Source organism: Cryptotermes secundus, unplaced genomic scaffold (assembly GCF_002891405.2).
Source record: "Cryptotermes secundus unplaced genomic scaffold, Csec_1.0 scaffold428, whole genome shotgun sequence".
Classification (NCBI taxonomy): Eukaryota; Metazoa; Arthropoda; class Insecta; order Blattodea; family Kalotermitidae; genus Cryptotermes; species Cryptotermes secundus.
Genome location: NW_019720711.1, coordinates 313,264 through 336,362, shown reverse-complemented (window position 1 = coordinate 336,362; position 23,099 = coordinate 313,264). Strand labels below are relative to the sequence as shown.

Here is a 23,099-nt window from a genome sequence, read left to right as displayed (position 1 = left end):
GAAGTAAAACAGTACTCTAAGCGGCTATTTTTGTTGCTTGTTCTTCTTGCTGGTTGTTTGGTTCCTTGACTTCAACCCTGAAGATGGAAGTAGTAACTTCGTCTAAAACCGAAACGACTGTGAAAGTCTGCAGGACTGTAAGGCGTCATATTTCAGAATTATTAAGCTTCAATTTATTTGTGATTTACTATGAATATGAAGTATTGTGTCTGGATCGGGGTCCACTTAGCCTCGTGATGATAATTGAGGAGCTATTTCAAGGAAACAGCGGTTCAGGTCTAGAAAACCGAAATTAATTGCCGTGCGGATCCTTTTCGCTGACCATGTGACATACTCCATCCACAAAATTTGGCACTAACTTTGCAGACAAGCGACGGTCGCTCGGTCGGTATAGTTCGTTTGCAGGACTACAAGCCACGGAGTTTGATTTTTTTTATTACGAATATTGTCAGCCTTGTTGCTGAAGTGTTCTGTTGTGCCTTTTTTACAGAACGGAATTAAAGAGAGAGCCTGCAGATTCATACGGAGCCCTCACGAAGAATGGTACATGGACAGGCATGATTGCTTTGCTCGTGAGTGGTGATGTAGAAGTGGCTGTCGGGGACTTCACCGTGAACACGCAGCGGGCCAAAGCCGTGGATTTCACAGTACCAGTCTCCGAGTCCGTGTATGGAACTCCGATAATTTCGAGTGTTCTGTGTCTTTCTCATCTTCTTATATAATTTATTTTTAATAACATGTGCTGAGACCAGGATTTATTACGTCTTTTTCCGGAATCATAATCTAACGATTTCCTATATTTTACGTGGAAATTCAGTCACTATAAAGACCGGGTTTGAGCCCGGCGACTATGGTTAATGCGCAGTTAGGGACACATTCCCTCTTTGTCATCACTGTGTCCAGACTTGCTATAGTGAAAGTCAAAACGTTTCATCATTGGTTACCGAGGGTTCTTTCCCTGGTGGCAAACTGACTAGGCGGTGAAGACAAGCCAGTCACTTTCATCTATCGCAAAGTTAAGTATACGCGAAACTTTATTCCTACTCCTCATGTATCCCTTCATGTGTATGTATTTCCAGGGACAGGAAGATATTCAGATTCCTCCTGTGATATGGTTTGGATATGTTTTGGCACTAAAGTAGATTTTGCTTATATTGCCCTCATTTCATGGGAGATAATATTGGCAATACGTGTACAAATGTCTCAGTAAACGGTCATAAAATAATCGAGAACCCAATTTTATGTGGGCCACGTGGTAGCATAGTTGGTTGAGGTACTGTGCTACAAGAAGGAAGTTCGCGGGTTCGAGTTCCGATGACGTGGAATATTTCAATTGATCTAATCCTTCCAGCCGCACTATGACCCTGGGGTCGACTCAGCCTCTAAGAGAAATGAGTACCAGGAATTTTTCTGGGGAGTAAAGTGCGGCAGGCGCTTGAGACTGACAACCTCACCGCCATTTGTGAGCAGACAGTCTAGATAATGTGGGACCGTCAACATCTCACAACCATATAGGCCTCCATGGTCTGTTGCAGGGATAGCTTTAACTTCTTTTATCTTTACAGAATTTTGTGTGGAATTCAATTGTTAAGATCAGCTGAAATGTGAGTAGAGACCGCTTCATGCTTAGGCGTAAAGATGACGATGATATTAATAAAGTTCATAATACATATAATGGGGCAATCTACACAACAATATTTCGGAAAAGAACAAAATTGATTCTACTGTATCAATATTTGCTTATTTGCCGTTGACGCTACAGGTTTCGGCCTTTATATTGGGTCATCATCAGGTGTATAAGATTACTAGTACAGTATTAGTTCCTAAATCACGTATTAATTTAATATGGATCCATAGCCATGCTTTATGCTGACCATCTTACAGTGTATACACTTTTTCACCTTATTCTTCACTTCCACACCACATGTTTCAGCACTAATGTGCCATCTTCAGGTGTCTTTATGCACGTTGAACTATTGTACTGCATGCAGTACAACACATGCAGTAACAGGAGCAAAACACAAGACAGAACACGATACATAAATATATGTAGGAAGAATGCTCACATAAAAGAGGACTGGCGTAATTCGCGTGTTTGAGTGCGACGTAGGATGAATCCTGAAAAGTTTTATTATTTAGAATTCATCGACCTATATGACGAATACAGATTTTAGTCATTTTAGAATGAAGACATCATGGCATGCAGTACAATAGTTTAACGTGCATAAAGACACCTGAGGATGGCACATTAGTGCTGAAACATGTAGTGTGGAAGTGAAGAATAAGGTGAAAAAGTGTATACACTGTAAGACGGTCAGCATAAACCATGGATATTAATCAGTTTAACAGGACGCTAAAATATAACATTGGATCCATAGTTTGTTCTTATGAGTTTCATGTACTTATATATCTTATATATGACACACAACAGGATGCATGGTATAAATATAATAAAATTTAGTTTTTAGTTCAATCTCTTATACAAACACTACAAAGTTAACAAAATTACTAATATAGTTTTGCTTAATGACGGTTAACTTTGTAGCTTCGAACAACGTAACTAATAATTCAGATTTATTGTAAGTCGAAACTTCTTCAGTGACTTCATAAGCTACTGCTCTGGTCGTTTTCAATGCACAAAGAGAAATGTCATTAATTGGCAGGATATGCTCCCAAAATTTAAAAGTCTTGCATGTACTGTCCTTTCATAATACTGCAGAATCCCCAACAATAGGCTATTTCTCTTCTCTTGCATAGCTCATGTAATGTAAACCTTCTGCACTTGAATTCAGCTTAACAATGTAAGCATAAGGCTGGGAACACACGAACGCACAAAATATGTCCGTTGTAACGAACGTCGTGACGTCCGTTATAGAAAAAAAAAAGAGAGGCGAATGCTACACTTTCTTCTGGCTCCATTGCAGACAAAAAAATACGCACAGCATTCTGCAACTGTGTGGTGTCCTCAGCAGCATCCGTCATAAAGTACGTTCGTTGCAATGGACGTACTTCTTACGCTCGTGTGGCCCCAGGCTAAGAGAGTAATCCTTCACGAGGCCCATAAAAAGAGGTGAAAAGGGGTTTAAGTCACGTGTTTGTAGCATCCGCGTGATTGTTTCATTAAAATCAATCTACGAACTGAATATTAGTTAATAATTTGTATTATCAGATCAAGGCGCTATCAGTTATAAACACACAAACACGCGCTAACTACAAGAAAACTTTGAGATTGCTCATGCCAGTGCAAGGTTTATTTTCGTAGGTTTATATGAAATCTACGACAATCTTCTGAAATTTTAAGTTAATCTTATAAGTCCACTGTCCATAAGGCACAAGTGCAAAAGCGAAAACTGGCGAAGACATAATTTTCTATTACTTTTTCAGCGTTTCCGTATATGTTCGTTGGATAGAGCTTCGAGATTTTGACTTGAAGGATTTCCTGGCCCCTTTCAGCAAAGAACTATGGATCACCGCGATAGCTGTGATATTCACAATGTCCCTCTGTCTCGCAGCCATCCGCAGCTTCGAACATCATGAAGAGAGTAGACGCCGCTATGGTGCTTTCAGATATCTTCTTCATGTTTATTCAATCTTCTGCCAGCAAGGTAGGACTCAAAGCACATAATTTTCTGTTACCTTTGTTAAATTTAAAAGTGTATATAGAGTTCCCCATCACAGTGGCCTCGCGGTCTAAGGCATGAACTGTTCACTCGCTCGAACACTGGGATCGTAGTTTCGAATCCAACTCAAGGCATGGATGTTTGTCTACGTTTATTAAGTGTTAGTGCTGTGTTGTGTAGGTAGCGACCTTGCGACGGCCTGGTCTCTCGTCCAAGGAGTCCTACCGACTGTCTAAGGTTAAGAAACTGACGTGAATAGAAACGTTTCACGGGTGCCCTTTTTTTTCCAAGTGGGAACAACAGGAACAAAAATAGATAGAAGATATAAAGTTCATAATTATTTGGATAATAAAACCTTTGAAGATGTCACAATTGTGAATAAAATTCTGTAATATACATTTAAGCTACCTACGACTGTGTATCTTGCTAAAATGCAATGCCTATTGCTAGAACACAAAAGTAGGTAAATTATTTCTTTGTAACTTGAATATTGGAGTCCCGTTTGTCAAGTAGCTACCGATATGTTAATATAGCGTGCATAACTGCCTGTGCCCCTTCTGTTTCGATTTAACTAACATTAGATTAGAATGAATATATTCCGTTCTTTTTTATGTGGCTAGATATCTCCGGTGCTCCCAGGATACCGTTATCCCAAATATCTTGAAAATTCTTCTCAAAGTATTTTACTGCAGGTTAGGTTTTTATTTCAAGACTATCTGAAGATAGAGGGCCAGATTTTGAGGTTCCTTTAGAAGGCATCGGTTGTTATTTCAGTGACAGTAAATTGGGTACGAGTCACCTTGCTACATCAGTTTCATGCCCGTCTGCATTTCGACTTGCGTAAAAGCACGCCCGGAGTGAAAAAATAAAAAAGTAGTTCGTACAGTACATTTTGAAGAGAATTAAACATAACCACTTTCTGACACTTTTTTGCCTGTTCTCGTCCTTGGGAAATAAGTCACAGAGAGAAGAAATAAAAATTCTCATCAGAATTTTCACTCAATCATGTCTTCACACTGTAGCAATTATATGTGGAAAATGACATCGTAATGTATGATTAAATCATCCAACCAGGTCTTTCGTCTCTTGTAATACGAATCGTCCCATAAACGAGGCCCAATTAATCTATAATTGATAATTATCTCAGTTTTGGCAAATTCCTGGATACATAACGCTTTCTTTTCCTCTGTCCTGGCCATGTTTTGTCACTACTGCCCCCTAGCGGTGAAACCTGCAAGCATAATTGTGGCAGCATACACAGTACTTCTGAAAAACAAAATAGACACTGTTGTATCAACATTTGTTTAATTTTGCTTTTGAAGCTACATGTTTCGGCTCTTACATTGAGTCATCATCAGGAGTACAATGATACTAGTCCTAGTTCTTGAATTGTACCTAATTCCAATAATTTCAAAGGATCTATATTGGAATTAGATACAATTCAAGAACTATGACTTGTATCATTGTACTCCTGATTATAACCAAATATAAGGCCGAAACATGTAGCGTCAACATCAAAATAAAACAAATATTGATACAGTAGTGTCTATTTTATTTTTCAGAAGTATTGTTGTGTAGACTGCCCCCATTATACACACAATATATCATAAAATCTGCAGTACGCCATGATGCTTATTACTCAAACAAACTTGGAGATGGTGTCGCTCTTGGTTGTTGCGCTGTTGAGTTCGGAATTTCCGAAGAGACCCATGAATTACGCTGTATTCACCTTTTTGACCTATTGTGAATGCAGTTACAGCAAATCAGTCAGTCAGTGCACAACTAACAGGTCTCAAGACACTGCATTCCATATATTCCTACCGCCTTAACTTCACACCAGCTCAGTCGGACTTTCTGCCTTATTGGTTATAGCAACTAAGAATTTAACTCCTTTGGCTCAGAGCATGGGCCAGTATTTAGGTCTTTCAGACAGAGTGGAAATTTGAGTTCCATAAAATTCTGCGAATTTCTTGAGCGGCTGAGCAAATATTGGCTTATCAAGAGGGACTCATTTCCACTCAGTTAATTATGAATATAAACTTTCTGCATTACAGTGGTTCAACAGTGTTTAAAATTTAAGCCATTTGATACTGTTTAAAGAGAAAGTGATTTTGCTTGTGAATTCATAAATATTTATTGATGTAGGGAAGCCATAGAATTTCCCGATTTTGCAATTGTCCATTGTATCTTCATCCCCTGAAACTTCCCACGTTATCTATCCCTCAGCCAACGTTGGAATGTAAAGAAAATATTGTCACAAGAAGATCAAACCAAGTTCACTAGGAGGAATTGAACTATCACAGTCAATAAGTTCGTAGAATGGCCGCTAAGCGTCGTACGGGATTTTACTGCCAATATGTTTCAGCAAGGTTTTCGACAGCAATATCAACGTTGGCAGACTTGCATAGCAGCCAGCGGCAACTGTTCTGATGGCCGATATGGATCTGTGTAAGTGTATGTGAATACCTTGTTATATGACGCGATAAAACCACATTCCACGAACTTAATGACTCTACCACGTATATGAGTCTTTAGAGTAGTTCAGTGTAAGTCTGCAAGTTATTGCGGACGTAACTGGGGATTCATCACTTCTACGACCCGTATGACAGCAACTAAGAATTTTAAGTAAGAGCTTCAGCATCACCAATTTCTAATGTTGTTTATTAATTAACGATGCTGTGATTATCGAGAATTCAAAGAATGATTAAGGATAGGAAGTGATTTATGGAATGAGAATTGACATGGAAAAGTGACGTACTAGAAGAAAACCTGCTTCATGCCAGTTTGTCCACCACAAATCCCAGATGAACAACTTTTAATTTCTGTGTTCGTATGAAATAAAATCTGAACTTTTTTTTAACATTAACTTAAATAATTAAATATGTCTGAATCCACAAAAGAAAGTAACAGAGTTTGAGATAAATTAATATGAAATATAATATAAATTTACTCGCTATATATTATAGCTTAATTATGTAACACGTGTGCTCAAGATCGTTGTAAAGACTGTGAGTGTGGAGTTATCGACAAAGGTTACTTTATGTCCAGTCTTTTTATTTATTCTCAATAGGTGTAGAGGCCGTTCCCGGAGCCATGTCATGCAGACTGGTGTATGTTGGAGTGTATTTCACAGCAGTCACCCTCTGCGCTGCCTATTCAGCCACCCTTGTCTCTTCGCTGGCAGTACAGACAAACGCATTGCCATTCAAAAACTTTCAGCAAATGCTGAAAAGAAATGATTTTGAAATGGGCGTTGTTAATAACTCAGCAGTGCTCAGTGAATTTGAAGTGAGTTTTGTCTTTTGTTTTGTTTTTTTTTGCATAACATTCTATCAAAATTACCATGAAATAAAATAATCAGAACAGCAGAAATATTTTAAGTCGTTTGATCGTCCGAAAATAACACACAAAATAACTTTATTTACTTAACTCTATATTTACGTGTTTATTTATCCTGTGATCATGCTATTGAACCAATTTGGATTTAACAGGTTGTGTAAAAGTAAAATCAAACAAAGAATATAAAATGTAAAACGTGAGGTATAAATCACATTTCCAAACCATCGTTAATTTATAGGCGTACAAAAATAAAAATTTGTAATACACCAGTGTTTATGCTATGGTATTAAATCATTGACAAGAAGAAGATCAGAGAAGACTGATAGTTCCTAAATGTTTTTAATAGGAAGAAATGAGATCGTCCATTTTGACCACAGAAGAAACGAAAGAAATGGAGACTAAACCACAGATTTTACTAATATCACAATTCATGTTATCATGAGTATGGGTGACTAAAGACGGGGTTCGGATTGGTAATTAGATGTATTAACAACAGGTCTAACTACAATTAATTATTGCACTATTGCTGTTTCATACAATTACAATCACTCCACACTAACATCTTCAGTCTACCTGCACTAGTCTTCACTGGTATATAACACATGTGCTATAAAAGTCTCACTAAACCACACACTCCCATCACTGTGCTACAGCAAAAATGAAGTCTTCGAAGCACACTTGAAATCTTCACAGGTTGACCTCTTGTAGTCTTCTGTACTCCTGGTTTCAATTCGCTCTCTAGCTTAGAGCTTACTGTTGTACTCCACCAACTTACTTGCTCGTGTGCTTCTGCCGCTACTACTCACTCGTAACTGACCTTGGACCCTCCTGCACTCTTACTTATATAGCCGCGGAACGGACATGCATCACAGGATACATGTGTCACGTGATCACGACCTCTTATGTGACGTCACCGCGGACAAAGAGGATACAGCTTCCTTTATTGTTGCATGTTGGACCGTGTTTACAGGGCTGTTCCCTGGTAACGTGTTGGCAAAATCCGTTACACTATTAATAATACAGAAATGAACATACTGATAGATGAGTTGTGACAGGGATTCAGAAAATATTCTAAAGTACCAAATTAAAGGAATAGGAAATTTGAGAAGACCTCTGAAACGTTTGGAGGATTTTGTTTCATAATACTCATATTCACAAAGTTCAATTCAAATCATATTCAATTTCGATAGGTCTAACAGTGGAAAGGATAATGATGTACTAAAGAGATAAATTTTATTTTGTGGACACCTGTTTATAAATTTAACCAAAATTCGCATTTTTACCCTATCAAACTTCATGCCTGAATAAAATTATTTCCCTATGTTTCTTGTAATGACTTAGACAAGTATATTTTTTGTCAAAATTAATGTACATTTGCCTGCTTTCAGGAGGCGACAGATCCTATCTTACATCAAGTTTATAGCCGATTCATTGCCCATAAGAGATATAATCTCCCACCGAACTCCATTTTCGGTTTGAATAAAGTCTGTGAGAACAAGAAGTATGCATTCGTAACATCGAGTCTCATTGCTACTTACACGGAGAAAAGCCTCAGTTGCTACGTCGTACCTTTACCAGAAGCATTTACCAGAGAATATCTTTCATTGGCCGTGGCAAAGAATAGCGCTTACCTCGACATCATCAATCACAAGTAAGAATATTAGCATTATATTTCCCAAATTTTGAATATCTCAGACAAATCAATAGGATTTATTTACAAAAAAGAATCTCTTATTTGAAAGTCATGTCTGTCGGTCTGCCTGTAACCTAATATCATGTCGTAAAGAGTTCGATGGTTAAAAAATATTTGGCTTTGGAAACTTTCCACCAGGTTTATCAGGTAATTCTCATTTTCAGTCATACTGACAGATCAGAAAGCCTCCTTTAAATAAGAATCCTAAAGGAACGTTGAGAAATTCTCGAGCCAACGCAGTCTAAAATACTGCAATATAGTAGCTGATGATAGTTTTAGTAGTTTTTGATCAGTGATGGAATTGTGATTGGAATAGAAGATGAAACTACTCTGAAGAAGAAAAATAACTTAGTGCCACTTTGTACGCCGTAAATATGAATATTGATGGCCTGGGACTGAACGCGGGACTCCGCATTGAAATACCGGTGACCAAATACTAAATCATAAGTACCAATAAAGTATGTGTAACGAGATGATCTAAGCTGTTCATAAATTATATGTATGTGTGCCTGTTTCAAGAAATCACGTTTACAAGAAGATCCAGGAGCTGAACGCAACAATTTCCTTCGATTAAAATGGCCCCTTAACTCTTCTAACCCCATAGAGCAGAATCCTTCTTGAGAAGTCAACACTCGCTCTTTTGATCACAGATTTTCCGCCTTCTATAGAACCCGATGTTCATTACCTCATCCATAAAAGTCCCTCCCCTTATGGAAGCTCCTCGACTAACTATTTTCTAACAGCAGAATAATCAAATCATTATGTCACAATCCTATGAGACAATTTTAGTGTTATTCTTTAATCTATGCCTAGATTTTCAAAAAGATCCTACCTCTGTAGGGTTCTTTTTTAACTGAATTGTTGTGTACATTTCACATCTCTGCCTTTTCTGCTATCCTCGGGGCCCTTGTAGTGCTCATTACTTTATTCATGCTAATTATGTTTTGTAGTCTGCAAATTGTGATCTCCACATGAAGTGTTCTCCTTACTTCCTCCCATTTAGACTAAATATTCTCCTCGACTCTGCGTCTCAAGACTTCCTCAATGTATATAATTCCTTTGGAAGGAGAGAGTCCCAAGTTCCATATCTAGACAAAGACAAGTACATTTACATGTAGAATTTGAGGTTTTCACAGAGATGACTTTGAAGAATGTCGTCTTCTGCAGCCACCTGCTCACTCTGTTTCGTCGCTCGCGGATTTTGCTACCCTGAAAATGGAGGCGATACGTTTCTCCGCAACGTCCATTCACACAAGATCTACACAGCGCCACATCCCAGAAGATGGAATTCTTCAAGTACATTTATAGTTTTGAATACATTTATCTTTACGTTTTCGACAGAAGACGAAAAAGAAAAAGATTCTAAACCGAACGGCAGCATACTTTTGTCGAATTTGGCATCGTCTGAATATCTTTCATGTGCTTTTTGATTTTGCGCTGTCATTTCCAAATATTTAAAAACTTCCACTCCTTTAAGGCTTTATTTACTTATCTGTCTCAAGCCGAGGTGGTTCACTCAGTGTAGTGACTAGGTTTCGTATGGGCGACCAAAGTTCCATGCTCATCAGGGACACTAAGTTTCGTCTTTTCCAACCCGCCCAAACCAGTTTGACTCCACCCAATTTCCTACTTCACGAGAATTAGGCAACTGGGGCGTGAAATTGACCTCAATCTAGCGTTGATATCAGGTGTTCTTGCTGCTGTATCTCCACTCACACATTTCCATGGAGGAGCGCTAAGTTGAGTAGAAGGAGAATTTTGTTTTCATTATACACCTTTAGGCCTATGTTATGATTTTTTCCTTTACTAACATTACATATAATCCTTCATTAATTCATATTTTAACGCAGGGATGTGCATCTTATTTCAGTTTATTAAAACTTCGACATGACGGCTCTCTTAAGAGATTCCACACCCACACGTGGCCACCAAGAACGCTGGAATCAGACTCCACGTGGCACAGCGTTGACATCTTTGACGTCATGTCCATTCTAATCGTGTTGGCAGCAGGAACCGTTATGGCGACTGTTTTCCTTGCAGTGGAGATCCTACACCAGCAACTGAGCCTCAGGAACACCGGTCAATGTCGACTTCCTGCAATATAACAGAGGAATTGCGCTTTCATGGACAAAAAGAAAACAAAAAATGTGATTATAGAACATATTGATCATCACACTTAACCCTTCAAATACTATGGGGACGCCGAGATGGTTAAACCATGTAACAGCTTAAAATAAAGACAACTTTGGAACAAGATGTGGTTTTATTTTCGACTGCCGACCTCAAAGTTCATGAATGAATCAGGTGAGAATGTCTCCATTGTGAGTTGTGTTGTTTCGTTAAGGATCACATAGAAATGACCATTTGTGATACACAGTATCAATGAACCGAAAGAACGCTATATATTTAACGTTTTTCTTTCAACTACCATGACTGCTTCCGTTACTCCTTCTGCAGTGTTACAGTGGTACAACACACGTTAGCTCCGCGTTGTTTCGGATGGATACCACAAGAATTACACTTCAGTTGTTCAGACATATGTATAATGCAAGATTTGAGGTTTTCACGGCCGTGACTATGAAAAATTCCCGTCTTCTGTGGTGTGGCCACCGCTCACGCTGCTTTCTCGCTCGCGGATTTGTATACTCTGATGATGGAGGCGATACGTTTCTCTGAAACGTCGGTTTACACAACATCTACACGGCGCCACATCCCAGAAGACGACATTCTTCATATATATAACATGTTTAATTATTACAGAAACGTTGGGAGTTGCGTTGTGTCGAATTTATACTTTGAACAGATGGCAGTAACACGCAGTCGTCTGGACGACTTAATCATTACGATACAGTGTAAAATCCAAATGTGTAATGAATGAAAATCGTTGTGATAACCTCAAGTATCACTTACGAAATTACAACATTGATGTCGTCGTCGAATTCTCTGAACCTATCTGAGAACTCTCTGGCTTTGGTAGAATTGATCAATGTTCCTTCCTGTCAGTGAATAACACTTGATGTACTTAAATAGGTAATTTAGCTATAAACCTGTTTATTTTAAGAACACCAATAATTTCAGAAGAGTGTAGCTTTTGCACAGTTTCGCCGCTTTACGAGAGATAAATAGTGTAAGTCTATATACGTACATGTATATTACCTTTGAACAGCAGCAGCAAGCGTCACTCTAAAACTGGTGTGAAATTCAGGCCTTGAGGAAGTGGCCAAAAGTGAATACCACCTGACAGGAATCTAAGTAGAAAAAAAAAGCGAGAAAACTCAGAAAACTAAAAAAATGAATAGGTATTTCTAGAATTTCTGTCCAAATAATATCGCCCATTCCTCCATGTAAGGTGGACTGGGAAAATCTTTCGGTTGTAACATTTTTATTGACGGATTTGAGTAGCGTAAGTGACATCGCTAGGCGCGGAAGTATTGTGGGCGTTGAATCAAGGCTCACAATTCAGTGCAATACGTGACTTCCACTGTACAGTAGGAGAATGGAATTGCAAAGCAATTATATGAAAATGCTTATTACATACAGCTGGATGGCTGGCTGACGTATGACCTACCAAGGAAACTGTATGTTACTTCAAAATTATTATTCGGAAACCTGAATGCAAGAGACCAGCTGGAGGACCTAGGATCATGTGAAATGAGGGGTGTGGGTATGCATTGGATTCTTGTGGAGTAAAAAGAGGTTTTGTGGATGGATTTTTGTAACAAGATAATGAACCTTAGGCATTCAAAATGGAGAGTATTTTCGTGGCTATGTTTACAATAACGACTCTGCTCCATGGAGGTAGTTATTTGGTTAATTAATTTTCATCTATCTATCTATTTGCCATTTATTCATTCATTCATCTATCTGTCTACCTATCTATCTATCTATCTGTCATTCTATCAATGCCTCTAGAGCCCTTTCGTTGGATCTTGACCTCTCTTTCAGTTTTTTAATCTTACACAGACGGTAAAATCCGTAGGACAGGAGATCAGCCCGTCGCAAGTCCGCAACCTACACACACAGCATCACAAACACAGAATAATCGTAAACAGACATGCATGCCTTGAGTTGGATTCGAACCCACGATCACAGCGTTCGAGCGAGCGAAAACATGCCTCCTCTTCAAGTGTTGCCTGGATTAGATATTGACCCGAAGACCCACCTTCTAGACTAGGGATTCTATTTTTTTCCTTTAATCTGTCAGGGAAAAATGGTATAGTTAGACAGGCGAAACAAAAGACAAGATGAAACGAATCCTCATAGAGCAATTTAACCCTTCATTATAATAACTTTCACAGTACACATTGAAACAATTGGAAATTAATTCGATCAATGAGAGTTTAATCGAATTATGTCGCTACCTCGTTCTTCCATGTACTTTTCAATTCATTTACTGAGCATCCCATCGTTTGACACTGTGTAATCTTAGCTAACGGCTCTTCTTTAAATACTAAACTCAACAAATAATTTTTTTAATGCTAGTGGGGTGGGACTAAGTTCCTTGTACTGCGGCCACTTCTAGCCTATTGTGCCAGCCCCAGATGATAGGTGAGGGTGATTGTGGAGCAATTGGTGGAATGAAGATTGGCAGTGGAAACCGAAGTACTTAGAGAAAACCTACCCCAACACCACTTTGTCCACCACAAATCCCACTTGACCAGACACGGGATCGAACCCGGGCCGCCGCGATGGGAAGCCAGCGACTAACCGCTTGAGCTATAGCACGGCCCTGACAAATAAATTAAAAATAAATTGTAGCATGTGTAGAAACATGGTGGAACAAAAAGTACTTACCTACTAGAAACAAACTTTAATTGCAAATTGCATAAAAATGGGACTCAAAACTCAAATGTTCTCCCGATAAATTTGAACGTACGTTAGCAGCTGGCTTCTGATGCTCAATTCCCTATAAACCTTTCTCATTCAACGGTTCATAACTTCTGATTTGGAAAAGCAACTTTAACTAACGTAGTAATCCATGAATCACGGGACGTGAATACTTATATCAGCTGGTCGGCTCTAGAGAACGCATGCGCGAGTGTCAGCTGATGGCGCACCGCGGCGATGGACCTCATAATAGTTTAGGGACGCTCGTCCCACTGTTTGGATGTAGTGACAAAGCGTCGCGTCTCGTCAGTGTTTGTTGCCGTCTATTCCACGTGGACGTATACGAATTTGCTGTACTGCACTGAGCATCTCTTGACTGTGTGGTAGTTGAAGAATCCACGTCAGGTCAGTACAGAGACAAGAAACCATCGAACATTTTCACCCCTTTTGTCACATCTTGCCGATACAGCGCTTTTGTTGTGTACTTTTATGTTTTCATCCGTTCCTCTTATACCCCAATACTGGTGTCGAGATTTTGTTTCATTCTTTTAATAATTTCACAGACGGTAGGGCTCCTTGGACGAGTGATCAGCTCATCGCAAGGCCTCTACATAAACACAGGACAACACGAACACAGAAAAACGCATACACACACCAGACATCCATGCCTTGTGTGGGATTCGAACCCACGATCTCGGCTTCCGGGCGACCGAAGACATTGCATCCTTACATCACTCAGCTACCGTGATCGGCCTTTTATTTTATATAATGGAAAACTAAATAATGGTATTATTCGCTGTTTTGTGACTTGGTCTCTTACTAAGAATATTCAAAGGTCTGTGAAATACTGGAATGTGAGATACAAGGTTGAGAAGGGTTTAAGTAGAAGTGGAAACATACTCCAGTTTGGAAGGCATATATTTTTCCAATTTCTTTTTCATCTGTTGTTCAAACCACCAGCCTTGGAATTCTTCAATTGGAGATTTAAGTCTCTTGTTACAAAGTTGTTTACGCTGATGATAACACAGAGTGAGGAAACATACGAAATATTTCCATTTGTTGCTGTAACTCTAGGCCTGAGTTATTATAAAATAAAAAATTTAACTTAATAAATTTTATATTTTCTCAAAGAACCAATTATTTTCCAATAATCCGTTAAAACTTATGTGCTCGTATTTCAAGTTCAGCTTCATAAAGTGAAGTTTCGTTGAGCCGGTGCGAAAAAAATAATCAGTCGACAACTTCGAATGCAGATATTAAACTAAATTTCCTTTAAATCCTTCGAGCTCTTCGGAAATTAATGAAAGAGACAGGAAATTCTAATTTTAACTTCGTTATATACACTTCATTCAAAGAAAATATGTTTTGTGACTGATATCCTCCTGAAACTTTTAACGTTTAACATACCACAGCAAGAAAACAGAATTGTTTCAATGATTTAAATCTTTCAAACTGTCGAAGAGGTTGTATGCAATTCATCAAACATAGGGCAACCAGGTTACAAATTTCCAACCACGCATTGTCAATGTATTTCGATAGAATTAATGCGGAATCAGACAGTGACTGGTTCAAGGTTTATGTGGCTTTACGTAAAGCCCTAATTCAGTAGCCCTATCCCACCAACTAAACAAACGTGACCGCATGGCGCGTCCTCAGGTTGCGGATGGAGGAAAGAGCGTTCAGGTATGGAGAGTAACTGTGAATGCGTGTATACCGAAAAAGTAGTCGCGGACACTCTTAAAGGCTTTGCCATCCAGCTTGGGGGTTGGGCGTGACGCTAATAACTCCTCACCTTCATTCATTCATTCATTCATTCATTCATTGTTGGAGGAGATGGGTTTCCCCATGCACTTTAACCAGTTATTGGTCCATTTTGAATCCCCCTTTAATTTCTACTGTCTCCATACCCTACTGGTACTGGTGCCCGTTATCAGCCCCTTTCTGCCAGCGACGTCGGCCCTCTACTGGCAGTGGTATCTGATAATTAGTCCCTTTCTGTCAGCGAGGTCGGTCCTCATCTGGCAGTGGTACCTAATACTTTCCCCATCTACCGGAGGCATTGGAAACTACCTGGGCGGGAAAATTTGCCTAATTTAGCTCAGAGGTCTCCTAGAGATATGAGGTTCTTTTACGTGCCGTAAATCTACGACACGGGACCCACGGTTTAAAGTCCCTCCCGAAGGACTTGTTCCACGAACTCCGCCGGGTTTAAACCCGCGTACCTTGAGTCATGAGGTGGGAACGTTACCCCTAAACTACGGAAGCCGCTAATTCCTCACCTTAAAAAGAGTACTTGTTATGAAATGTTACAAACGACCTTGGATGGATTCTTCGGAAGGGCATAAGCAATGGAATATATACATGAGGTTTTGCACATGGAATGCAAAGATTTCTTACAGGGCAGGTTCGCTGAGAAGAGTTGCAAAAGATGTAGCAACGTATACCCTAAGTTTAGCTGGAGGTTATTTCAAACTGAAACAGCATTAGACAAGGTTCAGCGAAGAGCGTTCAAAACTACGAGTACTAATTAGAAGAAACAAGCCAAACTAGAATGACTACAAGGGACACACTGTAACTTATTTGGTTGAGGCACTATACTATAAGGCGGAAGGTCGTGGGTTTGATTCCTGATTAGGTCATCGGATTTTTCAATTAACCTAATTCTTCCAGCCGCACTGTGGCCCTGGGTTCGACTCAATCTCTAACGTAAATGAGTACCAGGAATCTTCCTGAGGGTAAAGAGTGGCCGGCGCGTAAGGCTGACAACCTCACCGCCATCTGTGTGCCGATTTTCTAGAAGATGTGCGTGCCTCGACGTCTCACAACCCTATGGGCCTTCATGGCATGTTACCGAGTTTGCTTAAAATGGTTACAGAGTGAGAGCAAAATAATTTAAGATAATCTGAACAATATAAGACGTGACACTAACAGACATTTCAGGAACAAGAACAATGGACATCTGACAGACAAAAGTTAATGAACTCACAATATGCAGTAAGAACAGTTGAGCCGTGCTAAAGCAATGGCTCCTTCCGTGACGTAATGGCTTCCAGCCATATCTCCCACGCTACCCTTCGCCCGAGGTCCTAGAACTTACCCCCTACTCCTCTTCCCCAATACCACGTGATTTTCCCACCCTTTCTACCCCTGTGTCACGGAAATAAGTATGTTTGGGAGCGGAGGAGTTAGTCTGATAGGTAAGTGGATCCACTTGGACGAGGAGGTCTGGCGGACCTGCCGGAGTAATTTCTAAATTTCAGTTCAGCGGGGTTTTTTCTAAATCTGGTCTCGGCCTAGTCGGGGGCTGGCCGGAGACGTCGGGGTTACTTGCAGTCGCCAGCTATCAGGGAATAAGTATGGCGGCGATACGCGAGAGTTTTAGTTATCATTTTATGTATATATTTTTCTTGGGGCCGCCTGTGGCCGATTTGTTTAGTTAGTTATATACCGTATTTACGCATGTATAGGCCGCGTGCGTGTTTAGGCCGCAGCACAATTTTCAGACAGAAATTATAGAAAAAATAATTTTCTTGGAATATTATTTCAGGAGTAGAACACCCTGTATTACTAATTATGAATATATATTTTTTTAAATGAAGTGTGATTTCGAATATAAGCCGCACCCCAGTTTTCCTCTTGAATTTTTGGCAAAAAATGTGCGGCCTATACATGAGTAAATACGGCATATATCTTCTTTGGGGCCGCCTGTGGCTGACTTGTTTTGTTGGATATACTTATTTTCCTTTCGGCCGCCTGTGGCCGATCAGGAAGTGACTTCCGTACATAATGTATGTGGGTCAGTGGAACTGGGCATGTCGCTGGGTTGATGCCGCGAAGTGCTAATCAGTAGGGCATATCAGCCATGTCTATTGGGTTATATATTTTGTATATTCTTGCAGTGAGTTATATTGTGTTTGTGTTTATTAAATCTTGTTATTATTATTTGGTCAGTCATTAACTTCAGTAAGGCCCTCCGCTGCGAACTTGGATTCCCTGCGACGACCTTAGGGAGTATTGTAAAGACGACGCGAGAGCCTGGGACGATGAACTGCTCCCGACTTCACGATGGATGTAGGTGGTAGCGTGAAGACGGGAGTAGTATCGGTTCACAGGAATATCAAGTATATATAGTTATAAATTAATTTAAGAAGGGTTACCAACTTACAATTAACTTAATAAATAATGTGAACCGAGATCTGCTTGCAGATTCCCACAACATTTTGAATCTGTGAACGAATTACTTCTCCGACTGTACTACTTATTGAGGCATTGTGCAGTCATTATCGTCATACAAAATTAACTATTGATAGGCTTCAAGAAAGTCTATGATTTAGCTATGAGTCACTTATTGACAACTTTGTCACGTGTATGAATGACTATAGACGGGGTTTGGATTGGTAATTCGATTTATTGAACACTTACAGATCATAACTACAAGGAACTATAGCGATATCGCTAATTTACACACTCAGCACTCCACTACAGTACGTACTAGTTCTTCACCTGTCGTCGCCTGCTAACGGCTTCCAACGGCGGACTTTCCCTTTTCTCTTACTTCCCGAACTGTTCCCGTGCCTTGGCTACTAGCGTCAGCGCAGCAGTCATTAACTATCTCACTCACTCACTCACTCACCAACCAGCATGCTCTACTCCACTGCACTACACTAACTCAGAGTCAGGATCAGAGTCAGAGCCAGGGTCAGGGTCAGGATCAGAGTCAGACTTACTTTACGACTAGCGGTTTACTGCCAATCATTTCCTCTTGGAGTCAAGCCTCTTGAGGCCAACGACCAGAATTTTTATTTTTTGCAACTGAACACTTGCTTTCATGATCCTTATGTAACGTCCTCTCTGACGAGAGGATGGGTTTGTCGTTTACAATTGCTGCTGGCTCTCACCAGCGCAGTAATTCTCAGGTCCGAGTCCCGTGGGACTCATTACTACATTTTACTTTCTCAGTTTCGAGACTCCCCTAACCTGGAAGGCCAGGTCCCCGTATTTATATGCTTCAGGAACAGGGTGGCCCAGTTAATTTCACAGGCACTGGGTTTCCTTTCCGTCGCCTCCTACGTCTCGCAGGGCTACGGTGGAGTTATTCCTGCACTAACTCAGTTCCTTCGGTCGAGTGATTTAGCCTCGGAGTGGACACAGACAATACTGCTTCCAACAGTACTTCCATTCTTGCGCGCTTACCGCTGCCTAACAACTTCTCCAGTACTACTGAATATTTACGAAGCTATTACCTATCAATGGCCGTTGTCTCGTTGCTTGTTTCGCGGTTGTTGCCTGTCGCATGTCTAGTTTGGCATACATATGAAACTAATTAGGATAGTTGAAATGTGACTAAATGAATCTTTAGTAAATTATATACAGGTAAATATTTGCCTGAAAACTTTCTATTAAAATTGATATGAAAAAAGAATATGCTGTGTTACGATCCGTTGCCTAGCAATGGGTACGGGCGGACCACATAGAAAACAATTCTTACAATAACTTTTCTATTGTTGAGTGCGCGTATTTCGGGCGTTGCCTAGAAATTGGTCTCTATGTCACAACATGGCAACGGGGTTGACAGACTTCTGTTCACTAACTCACATTTCACAACACATAAATAACGGGTGCTTATTGAACCACGTACAGCGTCACAAGGCAAAGAAGCAGGAACGAGAACGAATGAACCGCACACAATTCTAGCAAGTAGCCGCTGCTCAATACGTTGGCTCCCGTTCTTTAGTGACGTCAGAGCTGATACCCTTTAGTCGCGGAGAAGTAGGAATGAAAAACGGAAATAACGCCACAACATGATGTTAGGGTTTGTGTGTATAACAAACACATACAGTCAGACCATGACAGCTTTCATTCATAGCGATGAAATGGCACTTCATAAAAATTATTTCATTTTTTTAACTTAACAGAAATCTGGCGTTCTTTTCTTTGCTTTCTAATATTTGAAGAGGGCGATCCTTCAGTCTTACTCATGCGTGCACTGTGATTAACTAATCCACAGCTCTACTCACGTAATGGGAGGCAATGCCGAAATAAACGAAGGCATTCTATAGTGAGGCCGGTCACGGTAGCCGAGCGGTCTAAGGCACGCACTGTCTTCGCTCGCTCGGAAGCCGGGATCGTGGCTTCGAATTTCACTCAGGGCATGGATGTTTGTGTGCGTTTTTCTGTGTTTGTCTACAGGTAGAGGCTTGCGACGAGCTGATCACCCGCCCAAGGAGTCCTACCGTATGTGTAAGATCTAGAAAAACCGAAATGAACGGAGAAGTTCATGGAGATAGGTCTAGGCCCACTGGGGCTGTAGTGCCAAGGGGAAAAAAAATTCTATCGTGAGACGAAGACTTTCTAAGTACTGCAAGACTATACGGCCTAATATACCAAATCATGAGAATCTCAAATCTCAGAAAAGGCTTTAATTTGTTAGGCTTCAAGGTGCTAATGAATGAAACTTTAGACAGGCTTACAGTGTAAGATTTTGAGACATAAGACACACGACTTGGACGGATTGCTTACAACTATTTTTTTTAATTCGCTTAGTGGGAGGTGGATTCCAACTGGGTCCACTCGACACAGCGGCCACTGATAGGCCTATTGTAGCCTGCACCGCGTGATAATGATGATGGAGAATTTGGTGGAATGAAGATTGGCAGGGGAAACCGAAGTACTCGGAGAAAACCCTCCCCAGCACCACTTTGTCCACCACAAATCTCACTTGACCAGACGGGAGTTCGAACCCAGGCCGCCGCGGTGGGAAGCCAGCGACTAACCGCTTGAGCTATGGTGCAGCCTCTCATACAACTAACTATTCGACGGAAAGTGGACATGTCAGGAGTCTCTATCGGTCAGTTTCAATTAAAATAGCAGCAAGGTAAAGTTGTTCCTGTGTGTAACTAATTAAACACTACGCCACGACAGCGTATGGGGGAGCGGATGTATAGATCCACATTTCCTTGACCCCGACACTATTTAGAGGAGAGTAATTAATACATTTCGTGGGGTAGGGTGAGATCGAGCCCGCTGTTGTTCTTACTGAAATAGTAGTCAGAATTGAGAGTTTCAGGACACTTAAGATGTTTGTGTAGAGTCAGAATTGTGCTCAACTTTCAGTAATATTTACTCCCTGCTTGTCATAATCTCCACTTTCAGTAACCTTATTCTCATATTCCTCCCACAGCCACTGCCGTGCTATTCATCACTAGCCATTTTGACAAATTTACAGTTTAAACTACTGGAAGAAAGCAAGCGATGATGTTACGTAAGAGCTCTACAGATCCTCCTAACATTCCACTTACTTGAAAAATGAACTGAAGCCGTTATTCACTTTGATTACTGTAGTACTCCAGGCAAAAAAAAAATCAGACAATGACGTAACGAATTAAATTAACTTCATGGAGCTGAGCCCTTCTTGAGATGTCGCGAGTTGTACAGCTACTCAATAACTTTCCAACAGTTCATGGAACCCAAAGGTTTATTACTGTATTCACAAGAGCCCTCCACTGGTTCCTATCCTGAGTCAGATTAATCAAATAATTACCATCCCATTCTATTTCTCTAGTATCAATTTTAATATTATCCATTCACCTACGTCGTTGTGTTCCTAGTGATCTCTCTCCTTCTGACTTTCCCACCAATAACCTGTAAGCATTCCGCTTCTCCACCATTCGTGCTACTTGCCCTGCCCATCTCATACTCCTTGATTCGACCATTCTAATTATACTTGGCAAAGAGTAAAGTTATGAAGCTCTTCATAATTCATTTTTCTCAGTGGCGTATTGTTTTTAAAGTGTAGGAACACACTGGAAGCCTGAATTATCCTTCTGAAAAAGTATACTAATTCCTAGGTCGCATCACCAGCGTCACTGTAATGATAATGCAAAAACTGACGCTATACTATAATAGCATACTGCACCAGCACAGAAAAGATTTTAAAGTGCACAGAACACGAATACACAGCAGTCTGTCTGTTTATACCTGAACTGTAAAAATAATTCAAAATGGGGTGAAAGGAGTTTCCCATTTTTCAAGACACTGAAACTGAAATGTATTACAAATATACTGTGACAGATTGGGCCGTTTCTAGGAGACGAATACATAAATAATATCACAGCAACGAATGCGCAACAACAGGGAGTCCGTTGCTAGGCAATGCATAGGTTGACACATCTGACAACAATACATTATATCCGTTGCTAATCAATTGTGTGTTTTCTGTGGGTGGTCCGTGCCGAGCCGATATAGGGAGCAGTGAACAGGTGGAGATCAGATCAGTGATCAGCAAGAGGAGAATCGACAGATGCCTTCCTGTGGCGTAGTGTGTCCATTGTTCGTAGTTAAGAATTGTTATAATTATTGTGTATGATAATTGTTTGTAGTTCCGCCTGGCGTACTTATCCACTAAAACAGCTCCATCAACGCCGAAATCCAGTAATTATTTGTCACGTTCACCCCTACACGTGACAGTATTCTTACATTTAAAGAAACTGAAGAATATAGTTGTGAAAGCAGCTTATTAGTCATAATCGTTAGTGTATAACAGGTCGAACTGAGAAAACGAATAGATATTGAATTCCACTAAAATGTGTACAAATGCTTCAAAGTGTCACATTTGAGGAACAATATTTGCTTATCAGTTACGCTCAAGAAGAATCAGTCTTGTTTCACAACTCAAATCTTACGCTTTCTGTTATGCTCGATCTCATCCCAGCACTGTCACTTTTAGAGACAAGCAAATAAACTTTCTGAGAGTAATTAAAATGTTGGATACAAATGGAATTAAACAGAGAGAGACAGAGTTATTTTTCACTGGGACATTCAGTTGCATCATTCAAACTTTTGGAAGTAAGATTGGTTTTCTGATTATGTAGTTCCTCAAAAAATGAATAAACCCCATGTACCAGAATGATTCTGTTCCTCAGTTCGTTAGTCTGCTCGTTAGCGGCTGTTAAGTGAGAGTTACGTAGGAGAAACTTATTCAATCACGAGCGTCCTTTAAGAGTTCGTGATTGGTTCCGTACGCGGCTTTGGTGAGAAATGAAAATGTAAAAATATTCGAAATGTCTATCTACTTGAAAACCAGAGGCTAAGTTAACAGAAATTTGTACAATTTCCCTATTTTCCCAGAAACATAGTCAGAGTTCTGTGAAAATAGTTACCGTCATCAAATGTGTATTTCATTGGCAATCTTTCCGGTTATCAGTTAAATAAATAAGATATTTGGCCTTTGTAAGCGAAATAAAAGGAAAAGGTAAAAAAAGTAAATTTATCCCTGCATCAAACCGTGAAGGCCCATAGGGATATGAGACATCGAGGCTGCCACATTTTCTAGACAATCGGTTCACACATGGCGATGAGGTTGTAAGACTTACGCGCCGGCTACCATTTACCCCCCCAGGAAGATTCCTGGTACTCATTTCTGTTAGAGGCTGAGTTGATCGCGGGGCCATAGCGCGACCGAAAGGATTAGGTCAATTGTAAAATCCAATGACATCATTGGGAATAGATCCAGCGATCCTCCGGCTTGTAGCATAGCGCCTCAATCAACTGTGCTGCCAGTTTTACTAATTCAGTAAGGGTTAACAATAATATTACCTTTGTGGCTTGCATAAGCCATCTGC

General features: G+C 40.2%; 2 protein-coding genes and 1 long non-coding RNA gene across 4 annotated transcripts in view; 2 read left to right on the top strand and 1 right to left on the bottom strand.

Moving 5' to 3' along the window:
* Window positions 1-10,840, top strand: part of LOC111871804 (probable glutamate receptor) — a 276,486-nt gene extending 265,646 nt beyond the window's left edge. For both annotated transcript variants that reach the window (XM_033754437.1, XM_023865167.2), the window contains 5 exons: window positions 491-667; window positions 3,385-3,605; window positions 6,691-6,908; window positions 8,348-8,610; window positions 10,523-10,840. In XM_033754437.1, the coding sequence (XP_033610328.1) occupies window positions 491-667; window positions 3,385-3,605; window positions 6,691-6,908; window positions 8,348-8,610; window positions 10,523-10,757 (1,114 nt within the window). In that variant the 3' untranslated portion in view covers window positions 10,758-10,840. The remainder of the gene's footprint in view (window positions 1-490; window positions 668-3,384; window positions 3,606-6,690; window positions 6,909-8,347; window positions 8,611-10,522) is intronic.
* LOC117282908 lies at window positions 10,693-13,533 on the bottom strand. The gene is made up of 3 exons (XR_004513831.1): window positions 13,447-13,533; window positions 11,809-11,900; window positions 10,693-10,746 (listed from the first exon to the last, which is right to left on the bottom strand). It is a non-coding gene; the product is annotated as an uncharacterized LOC117282908 (long non-coding RNA).
* Window positions 13,534-13,747: 214 nt separating this feature from the next.
* Window positions 13,748-23,099, top strand: part of LOC111871820 (neuropeptides capa receptor) — an 87,444-nt gene continuing 78,092 nt past the window's right edge. The window contains exon 1 of the mRNA XM_023865189.2: window positions 13,748-13,884. The gene's annotated coding sequence lies outside the window, so the exon portion shown is untranslated. The remainder of the gene's footprint in view (window positions 13,885-23,099) is intronic.